Source organism: Leuciscus leuciscus (assembly GCF_965113295.1).
Source record: "Leuciscus leuciscus genome assembly, chromosome: 7".
Lineage (NCBI taxonomy): Eukaryota > Metazoa > Chordata > Actinopteri > Cypriniformes > Leuciscidae > Leuciscus > Leuciscus leuciscus.
In genome coordinates, this window is record NC_138731.1 from 36,867,504 (window position 1) to 36,883,047 (window position 15,544).

The 15,544-nt window shown below is 38.3% G+C and overlaps 2 protein-coding genes across 2 annotated transcripts in view; both read left to right on the forward strand.

Annotated features, from left to right (window-relative positions):
* Positions 1-4,197, forward strand: part of hibch (3-hydroxyisobutyryl-CoA hydrolase) — a 28,836-nt gene extending 24,639 nt beyond the window's left edge. Inside the window, exons 11-14 of the mRNA XM_082174572.1 lie at positions 189-270; positions 2,381-2,500; positions 2,662-2,695; positions 3,363-4,197. Of these exons, the coding sequence (XP_082030698.1) occupies positions 189-270; positions 2,381-2,500; positions 2,662-2,695; positions 3,363-3,478 (352 nt within the window). The 3' untranslated portion in view covers positions 3,479-4,197. The remainder of the gene's footprint in view (positions 1-188; positions 271-2,380; positions 2,501-2,661; positions 2,696-3,362) is intronic.
* Positions 4,198-10,059: 5,862 nt separating this feature from the next.
* Positions 10,060-15,301, forward strand: mstnb (myostatin b). The gene is made up of 3 exons (XM_082174573.1): positions 10,060-11,844; positions 12,580-12,950; positions 13,973-15,301. The coding sequence occupies exons 1-3, from the start codon at positions 11,469-11,471 to the stop codon at positions 14,351-14,353; spliced, it is 1,128 nt and encodes a 375-aa protein (XP_082030699.1). The 5' UTR covers positions 10,060-11,468; the 3' UTR covers positions 14,354-15,301.
* Positions 15,302-15,544: the final 243 nt, after the last annotated feature.

Consider the following 15,544-nt stretch of genomic DNA (forward strand, 5'->3'; position numbering starts at 1 on the left):
TGTTTTTGTGGAGTTTGACTCTGCATTGCATATGAGCCTTCTGTAACGTCAGTTGATGTTGCACTAATCCGCTGTCCCAGGATCAAACCTGATGGCTAATTTGGCTTGCCTGTTTGAAAAATATACACAAAAAACTTCCATGGATGGTGTTTGCAGGACTGACCCTGTATGTTTCGTTATTGTTTCAGGCTCTTTTCAGCTGGAAGTGTGGAGGAGATCATGGAGAACCTTAAGAAAGATGGCTCTGCTTTTGCACTCAAACAGACTGAGGTGAATTCAGGGATGGTGACTAAACACATTTATAAAAAAGAAAAGTTCAGCCAAAAGTAAAAAATAATTTACTCACCCCAATGTCATTTTCAAACCCTTAAGACTTTCTTACCTCCGTGCAACACAAATGTTGTGATTAACAATTTATATTCCGGGCTTGTCCTCACGCAAAACGTATGACTTCAGAATTCAGTGGAATATAGGGCATACTTTTATGTTTTTTGTTACAAATTTTTACAGCCCCAGTCCTCATTAACCAGGATGTTCTACTTCTTACCTTTTGTGTTTAAAAAAAAGAAAGAAAAAAAAAGGTTATTCAGGTTTGAAATTACATGAAAGGTAAATTCATAGATAGACAGACAGACAGACAGACAGACAGACAGACAGACAGACAGACAGATAGATAGATAGATAGATAGATAGATAGATAGATAGATAGATAGATAGATAGATAGATAGATAGATAGATAGATAGATAGATAAAAGATTAAAAATCTTACCTGTAAATGGGTGTGTATATACACTGTATATACAAATCAATATCAAATAGCTAGTATTTAAAATATAATTTTGCAAATATCATCTGAAATAATCACATACTGTAGATAGTAAGTACACTTGGTTTGGACGTACTACTTCCGCCATGTTGTCATTATCATGTGACCTACAGCATCTGTGGTGTCGCTTCAGTCCCATTCACAAATCCTCTCCCGTGGCCTCATGGGATAGTAAAGTGTCCATCAGATGTGCACTTCAGAATCTCGCCGAATTTAGTATGTCATCCAGGTACCTATTAATCTACAGTTTTATGAATTTGGATATACTACTTGGCACACATACTGTTTCACCTACTATATAGTATAGAAGTAGGCATATTCGGACAAAGGGTATACAGTATCTTGTATTTCGTCCCTGCATGAAGGCGAGCCGTTTATTCATTCTAAGTCGCAAGTGCAAGTGATGTTTTTATGAACTTCATAAAATTACACTGCAATAAAGAAGGCTGTGGCAGGGTTTGGCTTGTTGTCTCCACATCCTGCTCCTGCAGCTGGATAAAGAATATGATGGTTTCTGGGATAAAGAAAATGAGTGCGTATGGGTTCTCATTTGAGGTCTGCATGCTCTCTGCTGCTTGCAAACCCTCTCTCGTATTGCGTAATGTGCCCTGAATCATATTATACCTCATTAGTATTTCAAAGCCATTCTGTTTTTCCTCCCATAGCGCTACTTTGCCATGCATCACTTTGTTTAGTGTGAGCTGTAGAAAGGAAATTGATGTTTGACATTGTGACGTTTCATTGTTGAAAATTAACATTTGCTGTTGCTCAGTATGTGTGCACTGTTATTTTTTTTCTTTGTCCCATCATGACTTAAACAAAGTTACAATACAATCAAATCCAGAATTATACAAAGTGACACAGATATAATGCCTTAAATGTTTGGTTTTATGTCAGAGCAGGTGTTCTCTTTATCAACAAGTCTGTTCATGGACTGGTCTTCTGCTCATATAGGGCCTCTTTTTATCAACAGTATACTTGGCCATTATGTAAACAGGGAGGTTTGTACCTTAAGATTTCATGTGGACCATTTAATGTCCTTCCCGGCTCACACTATATATTTTCCCAGCGTTAGTCCCGCTCATTTGCAGGGTCCGCTTCATCGGAATTATCCGCACACACACATTGGATTTGGCACAGGTTTTACGCCGGATGCCCTTCCTGACACAACCCAGCACCGTGAGTGCTGGGACCCACTCACACACACACACACACACACACACACACACACACACACACACACACACATTCCTACGGCCAATTTGGCATATCCAATCCACCTAATCTGCATGTCTTTGGAGTGTGTGGGGGAAACCGGAGAACCCAGAGAAAACCAATGCTGAAACAGGGAGAACATGCAAACTCCACACAGAAAGGACTCCTGGATCAGCTGGGACTCGGACCGTCTTCCCGGCTCTCACTCTTTTTTTTGTTTTTGTTTTATTGTCCGCTTCAGATTAACTTGCATTTAGATAGCTATATCAGCTATTTTAATTGTAATTTATTTATTTTTCATTAATGTTTCATAAATATTTTTGTATTGAATTTTACAGATTCTGGCCAAAATGTCACCAACCTCTCTGAAGTTAACTTTCAGGCAGATTCAAGAAGGGGCGAGAATGAGTTTGCAGGAGGTGCTGGTGATGGAGTACAGACTCAGTCAGGCCTGTATGGTATGTAATGCAATTTTATGTAAATGTAATGCTTTAATATTTCGTTACCTAAATCAAATCAGCTAAAGCTGTTTTTTTTTTTTTTTCACAGTATGCCACTTATTAGTTTAGAGGAAGTATTTGTGTTATTCATGTCATGAGGTTTTACTCTTGCTTTGCAGAGAGGCCACGATTTTTATGAGGGAGTCAGAGCAGGTAAGATGCACATTTCTTCAGAAATTCACATATTAGTAAATTTGTTTCTATCGATAACAGTATGATAGGTGTACCGAATCAGAAGTTGGTGTTAAAGGGTTGGACCAAATTTAATAATAAGAATGGACTCCATAATATTAAAGTTTTGTAATTTACTAAATGTAGCATACTGTACACATATACTGGATGTTACATACATGTCTCTATAAATGGCATTTCAATCATTGATCTAATTCCTCTCTGGAAATACCCCATGTGTCCATTATATTATGTTTATGGGTAATTCATATTTGTGTTATACACACGAGATAAAAAAATAAAAAAAAATAAAATAAAAAGATTACATTTAACAATTCAAATTCCACATCCTGTTTGCTTTCTCAATTAAATCTAAATTCAGGAACTGAATTGAAATTTGAAAGAGATTCCTAAAAATTCTGAATGAATGCTTATGAAAAAATAGAGCATTATAAAATCGTCTAATGTCTGTTAATGGTAATAATACAGGGTATTATAGAGTGTTACCTAAAATTAAAGTGCTTTATGTGCTCTTACTTGTATGACATTCTTGGCCACCTCCACTCACCTGACTAGTTTTTTTCCCAGAACAACCCCAGAGAAAGGTCAGTGCATAACTAACAGATTTTTTCCCCCTCTCTACTCGCAGTTCTAATCGATAAAGACCAGAGTCCGAAGTGGAAACCTTCTACCCTGTCTGGGGTCTCAGAGAAGGCTGTAGAAGAATGCTTCAGCTCCCTGGCTGAAAGAGATCTCAAACTATAGAAACTCCCCTCAAAAATCCTGCAAGTTGCTTTTATAAACTTCAGTGTTGTTATTTCTGTCAGCATAGCTGACAAATGCTAATTCCCCTGAGACTTCTGCACAGATCCGCTGATCCTTGTGTTGAAATAAACAATGCTGGTTTCTTGAGGAAATTTAGAGGTTTGGGGAGTTTTCTTTTCTCCACTGGGAAATAGCATTTAAAATAAGCTAACAATTGAGAGCAGCCTAGTCACATTTTAAAGGAAAGGTTCACCCAAAAATTTAAATCGTGTTTAATATGACCATATGAATTTACAGCAGACTTGTCAGAGTGAGGTGCTGGGAATCATATTTTGCATACTTCATTCTTAGAGGTGTCTTTTTCCTTCATACTGTGTAATCATTTGTGTAAACCCTGTGGAAAGAGAATGGCAGATGATTATTTTTGCACATTCTGCAATCCATGATTAACCTTGACAACCTTAACACATACCCTGGCCACGATTCAGTTTGGCAGGATTAAAGTATTGTCATGTGGTGCCTGCAGTATGACTTCTATTAACCACAGTGTTTACTACACAAGCACTTCCACTGGCCTTGACTATAGACATATCAAGCCTGACAGGATAAATCTGACAGATGTCAAAACAATTGTGATGCCTTGAATTCAAATGATTTGGTTGCTCATGTATCTGTGTGGATGTTCATAAAAGGTGTGTGTGTGACCTATATTTGTGCAATTAATATAAAAAGATTGTTTTTGATTTTGATAGCAGATATGTCCGAAACATTTTACGTGCCCACAGTACCTCTCAATAAAACCAACCGTGTAAAAAAAAATCCGGTTTGCTGCATTCATTGAGCTAATATGCAAATTGACTGACAGACTATAGAGGTTGTAGTAAAGTTAGGCATGAGTTTGTGTATATGGACATGAATGTTTCCTCAAATTGTATGACATTTTGCTGAGATGTTTGCTATTACTTTTCGAAGCAATCAGACTTACAATTTTCCCCAGGTGGATGCTAAAACAACAACTAAATTCCCATAGACTTGCACTGAAGGAGGGACCGAAGGACCATATGATAAAGGGCATGTTTTAAAGTTATTCTGTCTTGTTACAATGTTATATTATAAATACGAAACAGAAGAACCTGAAAGAAGGTAACAGCTGAGGTATCAAGAAAGGCTGTGGTTTTATTGATTGGCATAGTTTTTTTTCTCTTTTTTTTTTCTTTAGGTTACAGAGCTGAGATTGCACAGATTACAAGTAAAACACGTCTGCTGAAATATACACTGAAATATGAAAGACAACTATTTTGGTCAGAATCATCAGTAGTACCTTGTCAAACATTTATGAGATGGAAATGCCAAGAGAAATCAGCTTGACAGTACAGGCTGGTACAAATGTAGTCTGACTGCAGTGTATTTGTTTATTTGAATCACTTTTTCCTGTGATACATGATCGCACACTTTTGGTAGTTCATAAATAAACCAAATATAACCTAATTCTATTTAGCCTAGAATAAGTAAGGAGGATAAGGAGAGTAGTGAACACCATGAATCCTGTGCTAATTGTTCTTTGAGATACTGAAGTTCTACTCTTGAGCACATTCAGTGATGTGCTGAAAGGCCTCGTAAAATACAACTTTAAGTCCTTCTTTCATATCTTAAGATTTCACTCTGCATTTATGACTCTATGCAAAAGTTTAATGGTCAAAGTGCAGTCCTTGCTTAATTGTCTTTGCAACAGGCCGTAACAGTGACTACCCCACTTCTTCAGTGGCCTTGGTTCCGGAAGTAATTTTCTCATTGATTTTCTCTATAGGGATTTGAAAAAGTTCCTCAGTAAAGAGATTAAAGCCATGAGCCAAACCAGTCATAAGTAGTTTGGGAGATTTATTTGATTACAGGACATTGCACAATTCTGTATAGGAGATGGTGGTCACTGGCGAGTTCACTTCAGAATAGGTTTTCATGATAACTCTTTATGATTATAAGTAGATCATTCCCTCTGAATTTAAGTGTTTTTTTTTTTTGTTTTTTTTATGTAGTTGAAATCACACTGACTTGTGAAGAAGCACTTCAAGAAGCATACATCACCACCTCAGAGCGCATGGTGGCTAGGTCTTAAAAGATTTATACATTATTATTACAAATCAATCTCTATGGAGATAACGAATGGGATTTTTGCTTTCGGAACCCAACTGTTGCACTCTATTGATCTGGAATCATTAAATCTTCATATTCATTCATCTTCATTAAAGGGATTCTGGCTACCTGACAGCATGGCACAAGACCCAGAAGTGCCAATATATCAATAAAAAGCATTGGTGAGCAGCTGTTAAAACACTACCAGAAGAGTAATTGTGCTTGTATTAACGATCATTAAGGACATTGGCGTGTTTGGTCCCCACTCTGAATTTTTTGTGAGGTAATGTAATTAGCAATATGTGATTTTCAGTTAGCCTTTAAGAATTGCATATTTGAGCTGCACAGAAGAAAACATCTATTAACATCTATTAAAATATCATCATGAGGATACAGGATGAGTGACATCTTTAAACATCTCTAAATCTATGAGTGTGTCATTGATAAACAATGTCTGGTCATAGTGACCACAAGGTCGTTGATTTTGTACCAGGAACAGCTGTCATGTCAAAAAAGGTTACCGGTGAAGTAATGTACACTTATTGATCCGTAGAAGCCAGCACTGGCCCCTTAAAAAGAAACTGTGACCCCTGAGCGGATGATCTGTAAATGTGCGGTAACATTTACTGTTGTTCAGCGAAATCCATGGGGAAAATCCAAGTATTTAAATAGGTGATTGAGAATTTCACCTGAGGGCGATAGATTTCCCCAATCCCCATGCAGATTTCGCTACAGGTACAAGTTGGGTCACTCAAATTCACTACGTTGATCAAAGGAAAGCTGCTTGGTTTGAAAGTGACTTGGTTTGAAGTGGCAACAGACAATGAACCTTTTTTCTCTGTGAAATTTTGCAGAAAGCCAATGTGACCACACCTTAAGACCGATGGATGGATGAAATGAGGTACTGTCTGATGTGCTGAAACACAAACATGAAATACTAAAGGCAAAAAGATGAAGTCTATAATTAACATGGTTGTGATGATTGTGGCCTTTGGACAATTTCAGGGACTCTCCCATTAAACAACTGGGTTTTGATGGTAAACAAAAGACATAAAAATATGCTGTCTTGTATTATAACAGCTCCATGGTCAGTTGTTAAGAAAACAACAACAAAAAATGGCTGAATATTTCATGTGAATCCTAAAGAGATTTTCAGAGAGCCAAAGAACATCTTTCCAAAATGACATGATTCTCCACTGGCTTTCATTTGTCGATCTGAAAGCTCTTCTTTACATACAGGAGAGGTGTGAGCTAGACCAATCCAATCTTATTCCACACAGTTAAAAACTTATGGCACATCACACTCAATGTAGGGGATGTCACTGTACCGGCTGTCCACCTCCGCCCATTGTTGTACTGCCCGGGCCACAATTTCCTCTGAGAGTCTCTGGGCATAGTCCATCAACACCGGATTGACCAGCACTGGGTCCTCCATAGAGCCAATCTCTGAGAAAACTAGAACGGCTTTCTCTCCTTGCTTTCCTGACTTGCCATCCACTTTCTCCGTTGAGCCGGAATTCTGAGTAGGGTCGCGGTGCTTGGATTTCATGCATCCCATGATATAAATAATGTAGCATTGGTTTGAAAGCAGTGAGGCGAAGAGATGCAAAAATGGCGTGATACAGAGGTTATATTCCCTTGGTTGGCAGTTTATAGGGTTTTATATGGGTAAGAGGCTAGGATGTAGAGGTATTTCTGTACAAAGTGTAGTCCAGATGGTCAGCCATGATGTATAGCGTTCTCACACTTGCCCTGTGTGAAGAAGACGCATGTTTTCAGTGAGTTATTGCTTGTCTTTGCAACCTTGTCCAAGACACTGTAATGACTTGATTTTCACAGGAATGGGGATTTCCTAAAAAGGCAGTATAAAGTATATAAAACTGCATATGCTTACATAGGGTTTATAAATAACATGTAGTAAACTGGCTAGATATGTTATTCAATAGTGATGGCAAGTCCAACTCATTTAAAAAGATTTAGTGCTTCTTTAACGCAAACACGTAATAATGTCATCAAGTTTACCATAGGATCGTGGCGTGGCATATCACATGCTCTGATAGCATTTTGGTAAAAGATAGGGCAGGCAATTTTCAGAGTGGATAGCGATAGCAAGTTAGCTTTGAAAACATGAGATCCCACCCTTCCTTCTGAGCGTCTCCAAAACCACGCCTTCTTCAAAACACATGAACGCACACAGCAGATTACAATAATATTGAACGTAAACGATATATCGTCACAGGTTTCCATCTCTTCCAAAATTACAGTTATGGTGTGAACGCAGCATAAGCTCATTGTTTTGGTCCAGGAAGAACTGTAAAAGGTGGCTGCCGTTTCGGGTGCGGTGCTCGGTGACTGACGTCTGTCTAACTGTACAGCATGAAACGCGCTGATGACGTGCGATGTCTGCGCATTCCAATCGGACCAAATGCAATGATTGGAAGAACATTTTATGGTCCTATGCACTCCATACAATGCTATCCATTACAGGTTTTCTATTTATAAGCGTATTTAGCCCAGTTCAGATCCAGCTCATAAAGTAATTTAAAATCTCAAATAATTAGTATTTACATGAAACACTAGCCTACTACAATTCATTTGTCTCACTCTCCTCCCTAAAGGAGACAGTAGAATGCTATAAAAACATACTCTTATGCTCATAACCATCACGTATGAATAGCGATAACGTTTTATTTGTAACATTTCAACTAAATCTGCTTTTCTCTACATCAGTGACACCGGTTAATTTGCTTTACTCTAAAATGATCTTACATCGGTTGACTTGAGAACTGCAAGGACCGATTCAGTTAGATTTTCGATTCAGACCGATTTTGTGAACGGGATCAACCTAATCATTCAACTGATCCGACTCAAACGAACGATTCGTTCAGGATTCGGATGTCTATTGTACAGTCTTCTGCTGCCTGCCTAGTGCAGCTAATGACTATAACAGACTTCTCCTTACAACGAAAGCCGGTGGCTCACTCCATTTGCAGCTATCACATAGATACCAAACATCTATCATGTCTCATTTAAATATAAATCGAATTCTGTGGAAAAACATTGTGGATTCTAAATCTACAAGCTCTTTTGGGCGTCTGTTAATATTTGACTGAATAATGTTATTACTCTCGGCAGTTATTCTCGAATGACACTCAAACCTGTTGTATATAGCCTACATCATATGCATACCATGCAGCCAAGGACAACCGACAATCACTGTCTGCAAATCTGAAGTGATCAACAGTTTAATAAACATCATGATTGATTCTATCCTGGTTACAGTGTTGTATCAAGGGTGAACGAGATTAAAATTTCAGCTTTGTCGATCTTAGCCTACTAGTAAATGGATGGTCGTATTTGTGTCAAGAAAGCTTCAAGGTCAAGTCAAAATGATATTTCTTATTTTTATTTTATTTAAATGCACGATGATCCGTAATTGAATGTTAAAAGTGCACATTCCAGAGAAATATAATCAGTGTGGGTATACATACCCCTTCGGACTGCAGGCTGTGAGCGTCCGTATTATGGATACAAAATCGAAGAAATCGTTTAATCCAAACTGAAATGCGTTATTTAAAATGAAAACTGCGATAAATCCACACTAATAAATAATATGCAGAAGGTCCTTCCTCTTCACCAGTCTCGGTTACTCCACAGGAGAATGAGAAAGCATGTTGATGAACTTGGTCTGGTAGGATAAGTCGGGTCAGAATTCGGCATGTGCGTCCGGAGTCCACATATAATCATGATGATAACGTTTCAGTTTCATTCCAGTGACAGGACAGCGATGGGGCTCGACAGCGCATTAATCCGTGTTGTTTTTAAATTCCTCCCTGTCCATTCAGACATGGCCATCTACAGCTGAAATTGCAGCTGGGAAATTCTTTCTGTTTCACGTAGCCTACACACTTAGTTCATGCTTCAATTGCCTAAACATTTGTTTGTAAACTGGGTAAAATAGGTTACTGCAACACACGAAGACACAGGTTGTGCCTCGTTGTCTTTTTAAATACATTGTCGCCACCTAGTGAAATGAGCGTTTTCCCTATAGATAGACAAATGTTGATTCCCAAACTTTCTCATGCTATATGACCAACCTAGAGATGTAGTCGAGATTCATTCAAAATTTATGAAAAATAAACGTATTTGTTGTCATACAGCATAGATGTTTTGTCATATAGACCTATGATAGGCATTGCCTACATGATTCAGTAGTTAATTCAGTTAATGTTTCATCTACTGCATTGTAAATTATGAGTTTGTGCGTTTTTACAAAAAAATTCCAGGCATGAGCATATAATAGCTATTATTTAGATCATATAATATAATAGGCTATGTTATGCATTATCATAGCTTATAAGCTATACACACACATTAGAACGAAATTAGAAAGTTTTCTGATCAGTTTCCGTTTCAATTATCTTACTTTCACATTATTAGACTGAACCGAAAATATATTGCGACATTAAGTGATACGTAATGGATAATAATGCCCTGTCATCGATCGGCTCATTATCGCATAATATAAATGTAATATAATATACATTTTTCGAGACTGGGTGATCATCAGACGCCAAGTCTTGTGACCCTGAAAGAGTTTATTTTGCGATAATGACCGGATGACTGCACATTTATTATCCCGTTAATTATACGGCTACTTGCCTAATAAATAAATGGACATGAAATTATGATTTTAGTTTAAATAATTGTATTATGTGAGAAGGAGAAACAGTGTAGGCTAATGCATGTGAAATCGGTTGGATAACATCAATTCACAGCTTAACAATCAGGCCTATTCCAGTATAGCCTATAAGGCCTAACTAGTTTTTAATTAGGCCTACATATTTTGTCATGAATGATGATCCAACACATTGATGTAAATTAGAAGTTGTAGAATATTTGTTTATATTTGTGTTTATTAGGCTATGTTTGCGCGTTACCTATCCTTATGTAACCTATCATTTTACTATAATAACTCACACTGTGCAAAACTTCATGTCAGGACCTGGTTAACGCGTTTTACACAAGACGATCCACAAGATGGCGCTATGTATCTTACCCACGGATCTAAAAAAACGAAATAAGCTGTAGCAAACAAGATGAGTTGTGATTATTCAATGTTACTGTTAAGAAATACATATACGTGGTGAAATTACTTTGCGTTGCATTGACAGAAGCAACGTGAATATTATACAAATGCCTCTTTTTCAAATACCACAAGAAAAATGAGAGAGGGAAATTTAATGTCACAAAGGCTGAGAACATGCTGTCATTTTAGCAACAGTTATTCACATATAAATTAGCAGATGAGCCCACATGTTAAGGCTGTCAATCAGCTTTTTACCAACAAAAGCATGCTGCTCATGTGTAGGCTAAATGTCAAGTAGAGTAGACCATCAAGGTGCCTTATATTGCAATGTAATAAAATAGTAAAACAAATATTCTGTTGCTTCTGATTTTATACATCAAATGTAGCCTTTACGTTCTGGGTCAGTTGCGTTTGACGACACACAGGGAGCATCCTGGATGCACGCACTGAAATATTGTAATAAAAGTGCGTATTTGTTTTATATACATGTGCATAATTTGCATTAAAGTTGGACGAGTTCCTCCACGAGTCCTCTAAGATGTGTCATACCTCTTTAAGAACTGCGAAAGAAGTCCAGCTCTGTCCATTAGGTTTATTGTTGCCAGCTCAGCCAATCATTGAATCTTACGACACAATAGAGTGGCCAAAGTTGCAGTATAAAAAGCCTTGCCGAATTTAAGCATGACATCTACTTGTCCGGTGCGTGGTGAGGTTCATTTCCATAGCAAATCAGATCAAACATAGCAAACATCCTTTAGCACGCCTTGGAACATGCATTTTACGCAGGTTTTAATTTCTCTAAGTGTATTAATTGCATGTGGTCCAGTGGGTAATGGAGATATAACGGCGCCCCAGCAGCCTTCCACAGCCACGGAGGAAAGCGAGCAGTGCTCCACATGTGAGTTCAGGCAACACAGCAAGCTGATGAGACTGCATGCCATCAAGTCCCAAATTCTTAGCAAACTCCGACTCAAACAGGCTCCAAACATCAGCCGGGACGTGGTCAAGCAGCTGTTACCCAAAGCACCGCCTTTACAAGAACTTCTGGATCAGTACGATGTTCTGGGGGATGACAGTAAGGATGGAGCTATGGAAGAGGATGATGAACATGCCACCACAGAGACCATCATGACTATGGCCACAGAGCGTAAGGATCAACTATTTCAAAGATTCATTCATGTAAATGTACTATCATCTTAAAGGACAAAGAATCTAGGGAATAGCCTACTTGGAGAGACCCTTTACGCAGTCTTTACGCCCAAGCCAGTTGCACTCACGAGGCAGCTATTGTGCATAAAATGCACAGTTAAGATGTATAATTGTCGATTCCTGTTTTTTAAGGCTTTGTGCCCCTCTTTTTCAGTCTTGCTAAAGCAATTTTACGCACGCTGAACATGGAAGTCCAGCAAAAGCGCACCAGCGTCGGTCAGAAGAAAATGTTTTCACCTTTACCACACGTGATAGGCGAACTGTAGTTTAAATTGGTTCACATCTTAGCCAATATTTTAGGTGAAACTGTGTATTATGTGTAATGCGTTTTATATGTAATGTCTAAATATAGACATAATATCTGTAGCCTATCCATTCGTTTTTAAAGATATAAATAGCCTGTTTCCTTCTGCAATGCCGTATATATAGCCTACAAATATAGTATATATAGTCAATCTAATTATTACATATAAATGCCCCCCTAATGTATGTAATTTATTTTGTTTTGTGGGCGTAGTCAACGTTATTTCTTTAAAAGTTTTTATTTATTTTTTCAATTAGCCTATATCAGTGCGTAATTTTATGGACCGCTTTAATAATAAAACTGTCACTGAACACCAGTAGTCTAGATCCCGTATAATCACTCTGATTTACTTTCTCTTCTTTTTTTCAGCTGACCCCATCGTTCAAGTAGATCGGAAACCGAAGTGTTGTTTTTTCTCCTTCAGTCCGAAAATCCAAGCGAACCGGATCGTAAGAGCGCAGCTCTGGGTTCATCTGAGACCGGCGGAAGAAGTGACCACCGTCTTCTTACAGATATCACGGCTGATGCCCGTTACGGACGGAGGAAGACACATACGAATACGATCCCTGAAGATCGATGTGAACGCAGGAGTCACGTCTTGGCAGAGTATAGACGTAAAGCAGGTGCTCTCGGTGTGGTTAAGACAACCGGAGACCAACTGGGGCATCGAGATAAACGCGTATGACGCGAAGGGAAACGACTTGGCCGTTACCTCCGCTGAGGCTGGAGAGGATGGACTGGTAAGTTGAGCTGTTGTGCGTTTTTTTTCAGACAACAAATTTTAGACAGAGCTCCGTCAATAGTAATTGCTGTGAATGATAATAGCAAGAAATTATTTATATGGTTTAGTTATACGTTTTGTTTCAAATCAGCAATTTCCCCAAAAATTAGTCCCTGTAGCACCAATGTAAAACATTTATTAATTGCATGTTTCAGAGCGCGGAACATTCAGTGATCGGTGTAGTCATGAATGTTTTTGTAAATGTAGTCCGAATCCTGAACGAATGATTCGTTCAAACCGGTTCTTTTTAGTGAATCAAAAACGAACAGCGCGACCACAGTAATTCGGTTTTAGAACTAACGATTCTTTTGACCTAGTTCTTGTAATGAATCAACAGCATGCATCGCTTTAGTAACCTACAGTCCGATTCCCGAACGAATGACTCTTGTTAGCCGGTTCTTTTTAGTGAAAAACACGTATGAATCAATCGAAACAGTTACAGAGTTAAACTGACTCACTAAATTGCAAATTACTTTCGTGATATTTGACTCGAAAGTTAAAACAAACTGAAAAGAATATATGTTAAGACTCTTGAAACTTGAATCAGAGTAGTTAGTGGTTGTTCACAAACTTGTGTTGTAATCAGTGGTACATTATACAAATAATGTTTTAATATTTAAAGTGTGTTAAAATCCATTTAAAAAGCAAAACATTTATTACCTGTATTTCTGTATATTGATTGTGCTGAAATCTAAAATGATCTCATGATTTGCTGGGCGCAGTAAATGCAGTAGGAATTGAATTAATTCATTTTTTTTATTACAAGAATCCTTAATGGCTCCATTAAGGAATGGGAATTGTTAAGTGGAATCGGAACCAGAAAAATGTAATTCTTTTCCTTTCTTAATCATATCCGAATTGGCTAGATTTAGCATTCGCTAATGGTTAGACAAAGCAATTTCAAGGTCAGACTGTGTGTTGTCTTGTTAGCCCATAGATATGAAAGTAGCAAGAGTAAACTTTGGGTTCTTTCTCTCACAGCTCCCCTTTATGGAGGTGAAAATCTCAGAGGGCCCAAAGCGAATCCGGAGGGACTCTGGACTGGACTGCGACGAGAATTCCTCAGAGTCTCGGTGCTGCAGATACCCTCTCACTGTGGACTTCGAGGACTTCGGTTGGGACTGGATTATTGCTCCGAAACGCTATAAGGCGAATTACTGTTCGGGAGAATGCGACTACATGCACCTGCAGAAGTATCCCCACACCCATCTGGTGAACAAGGCCAATCCGCGAGGCACCGCCGGGCCCTGCTGCACCCCCACCAAGATGTCTCCCATCAACATGCTTTACTTCAATGGCAAAGAGCAGATCATCTACGGCAAGATCCCGTCAATGGTAGTAGACCGCTGTGGCTGCTCGTGAACCAGTGCCCAGACAGGACTTGATCCGTCTCAAAGACCCGGACATCTGATCACACCACCCTCCATCCATTATCAGTGCTTTCCGCAAGACACTGTGCAATAGAAGGACGCTCACTCACTCTCTGGGCACCGCTTCATTTGACTATGTATTTTTTTTGTCATTTTCCTCTAAATCAGTATCTCTGCCACAGGAGTCCAATGTCACATGGATATACTAAAGGAATGTCTTGGGAATGGACACTTTTGAAATGGACGACATTCTCTGCTTTATTTCATGTTTTCACCTTGTCAGAATACTCTCATTAGGATACACAGACAACATACAAAAAAATATATTACACAACCACTCCAAAATACAATCATTTAGATCTTTGCTGTAACAGCTGTAACCAGTGAGCTTGTTTAAGAAGAGTATCCAAGAGAAACAGAGAGGGACTCTCGAACATTGAACAGAGCTTGAATAGGGTTATCTGACGCAAACTTCCACATACACTGCAATAAACACACAGATCGAATTGTTAATCATAGCTTTTGTCCACAACTCATCTGTCGAACAGCCCTACACACTTGAATTATTATTGAGATCGGCATTAAGGGAGAGAAGGACTTGAAGCAGAGGCGCTGTGAATGCGGTCTACACATTGAAATGTGTTCGAGACAGAGACGTCGGAACTGTAAGAATGAATGTTAATATCACGCTACCACTCTGTCTTCAAACCACACAGTTTGCACTATGGCAGACCAATAGAAAGAATTGGTTGCTAAAAATGTTGTAAAAACTGATTTTGATATGTTTGCTAATTGTATTGTATACTTGCCATTGTTTCCATTAACAGTTGCCTTTTTTAACCACGGTTAGTACATGTATAAGAACACAAAATAGCAAAAAAAAAAGTGTACAATATAAATCTATGTATCTGTTCAAACAAATAAAGGTGCTTGCTTTATATGTTTAACTCTATTATTTCAAATTGCTTTACAAGAAATGTTATTGAGTTTTTAAATCTATAATATCTGGAAACATCTAATTCTGTACTTGAATGATTTAATCCAAGTAATGAAAATCAGTTGATCAAATCTTTTATTGAGCAATATGGGATCAGAGTGTTTAAAGGGGAACATTTTCCACGTTGTGTCTTTTTATGCACAATGCAAAAGGTGGATGAAGGGTGTTGTCTGAGCTGTGTTAAGA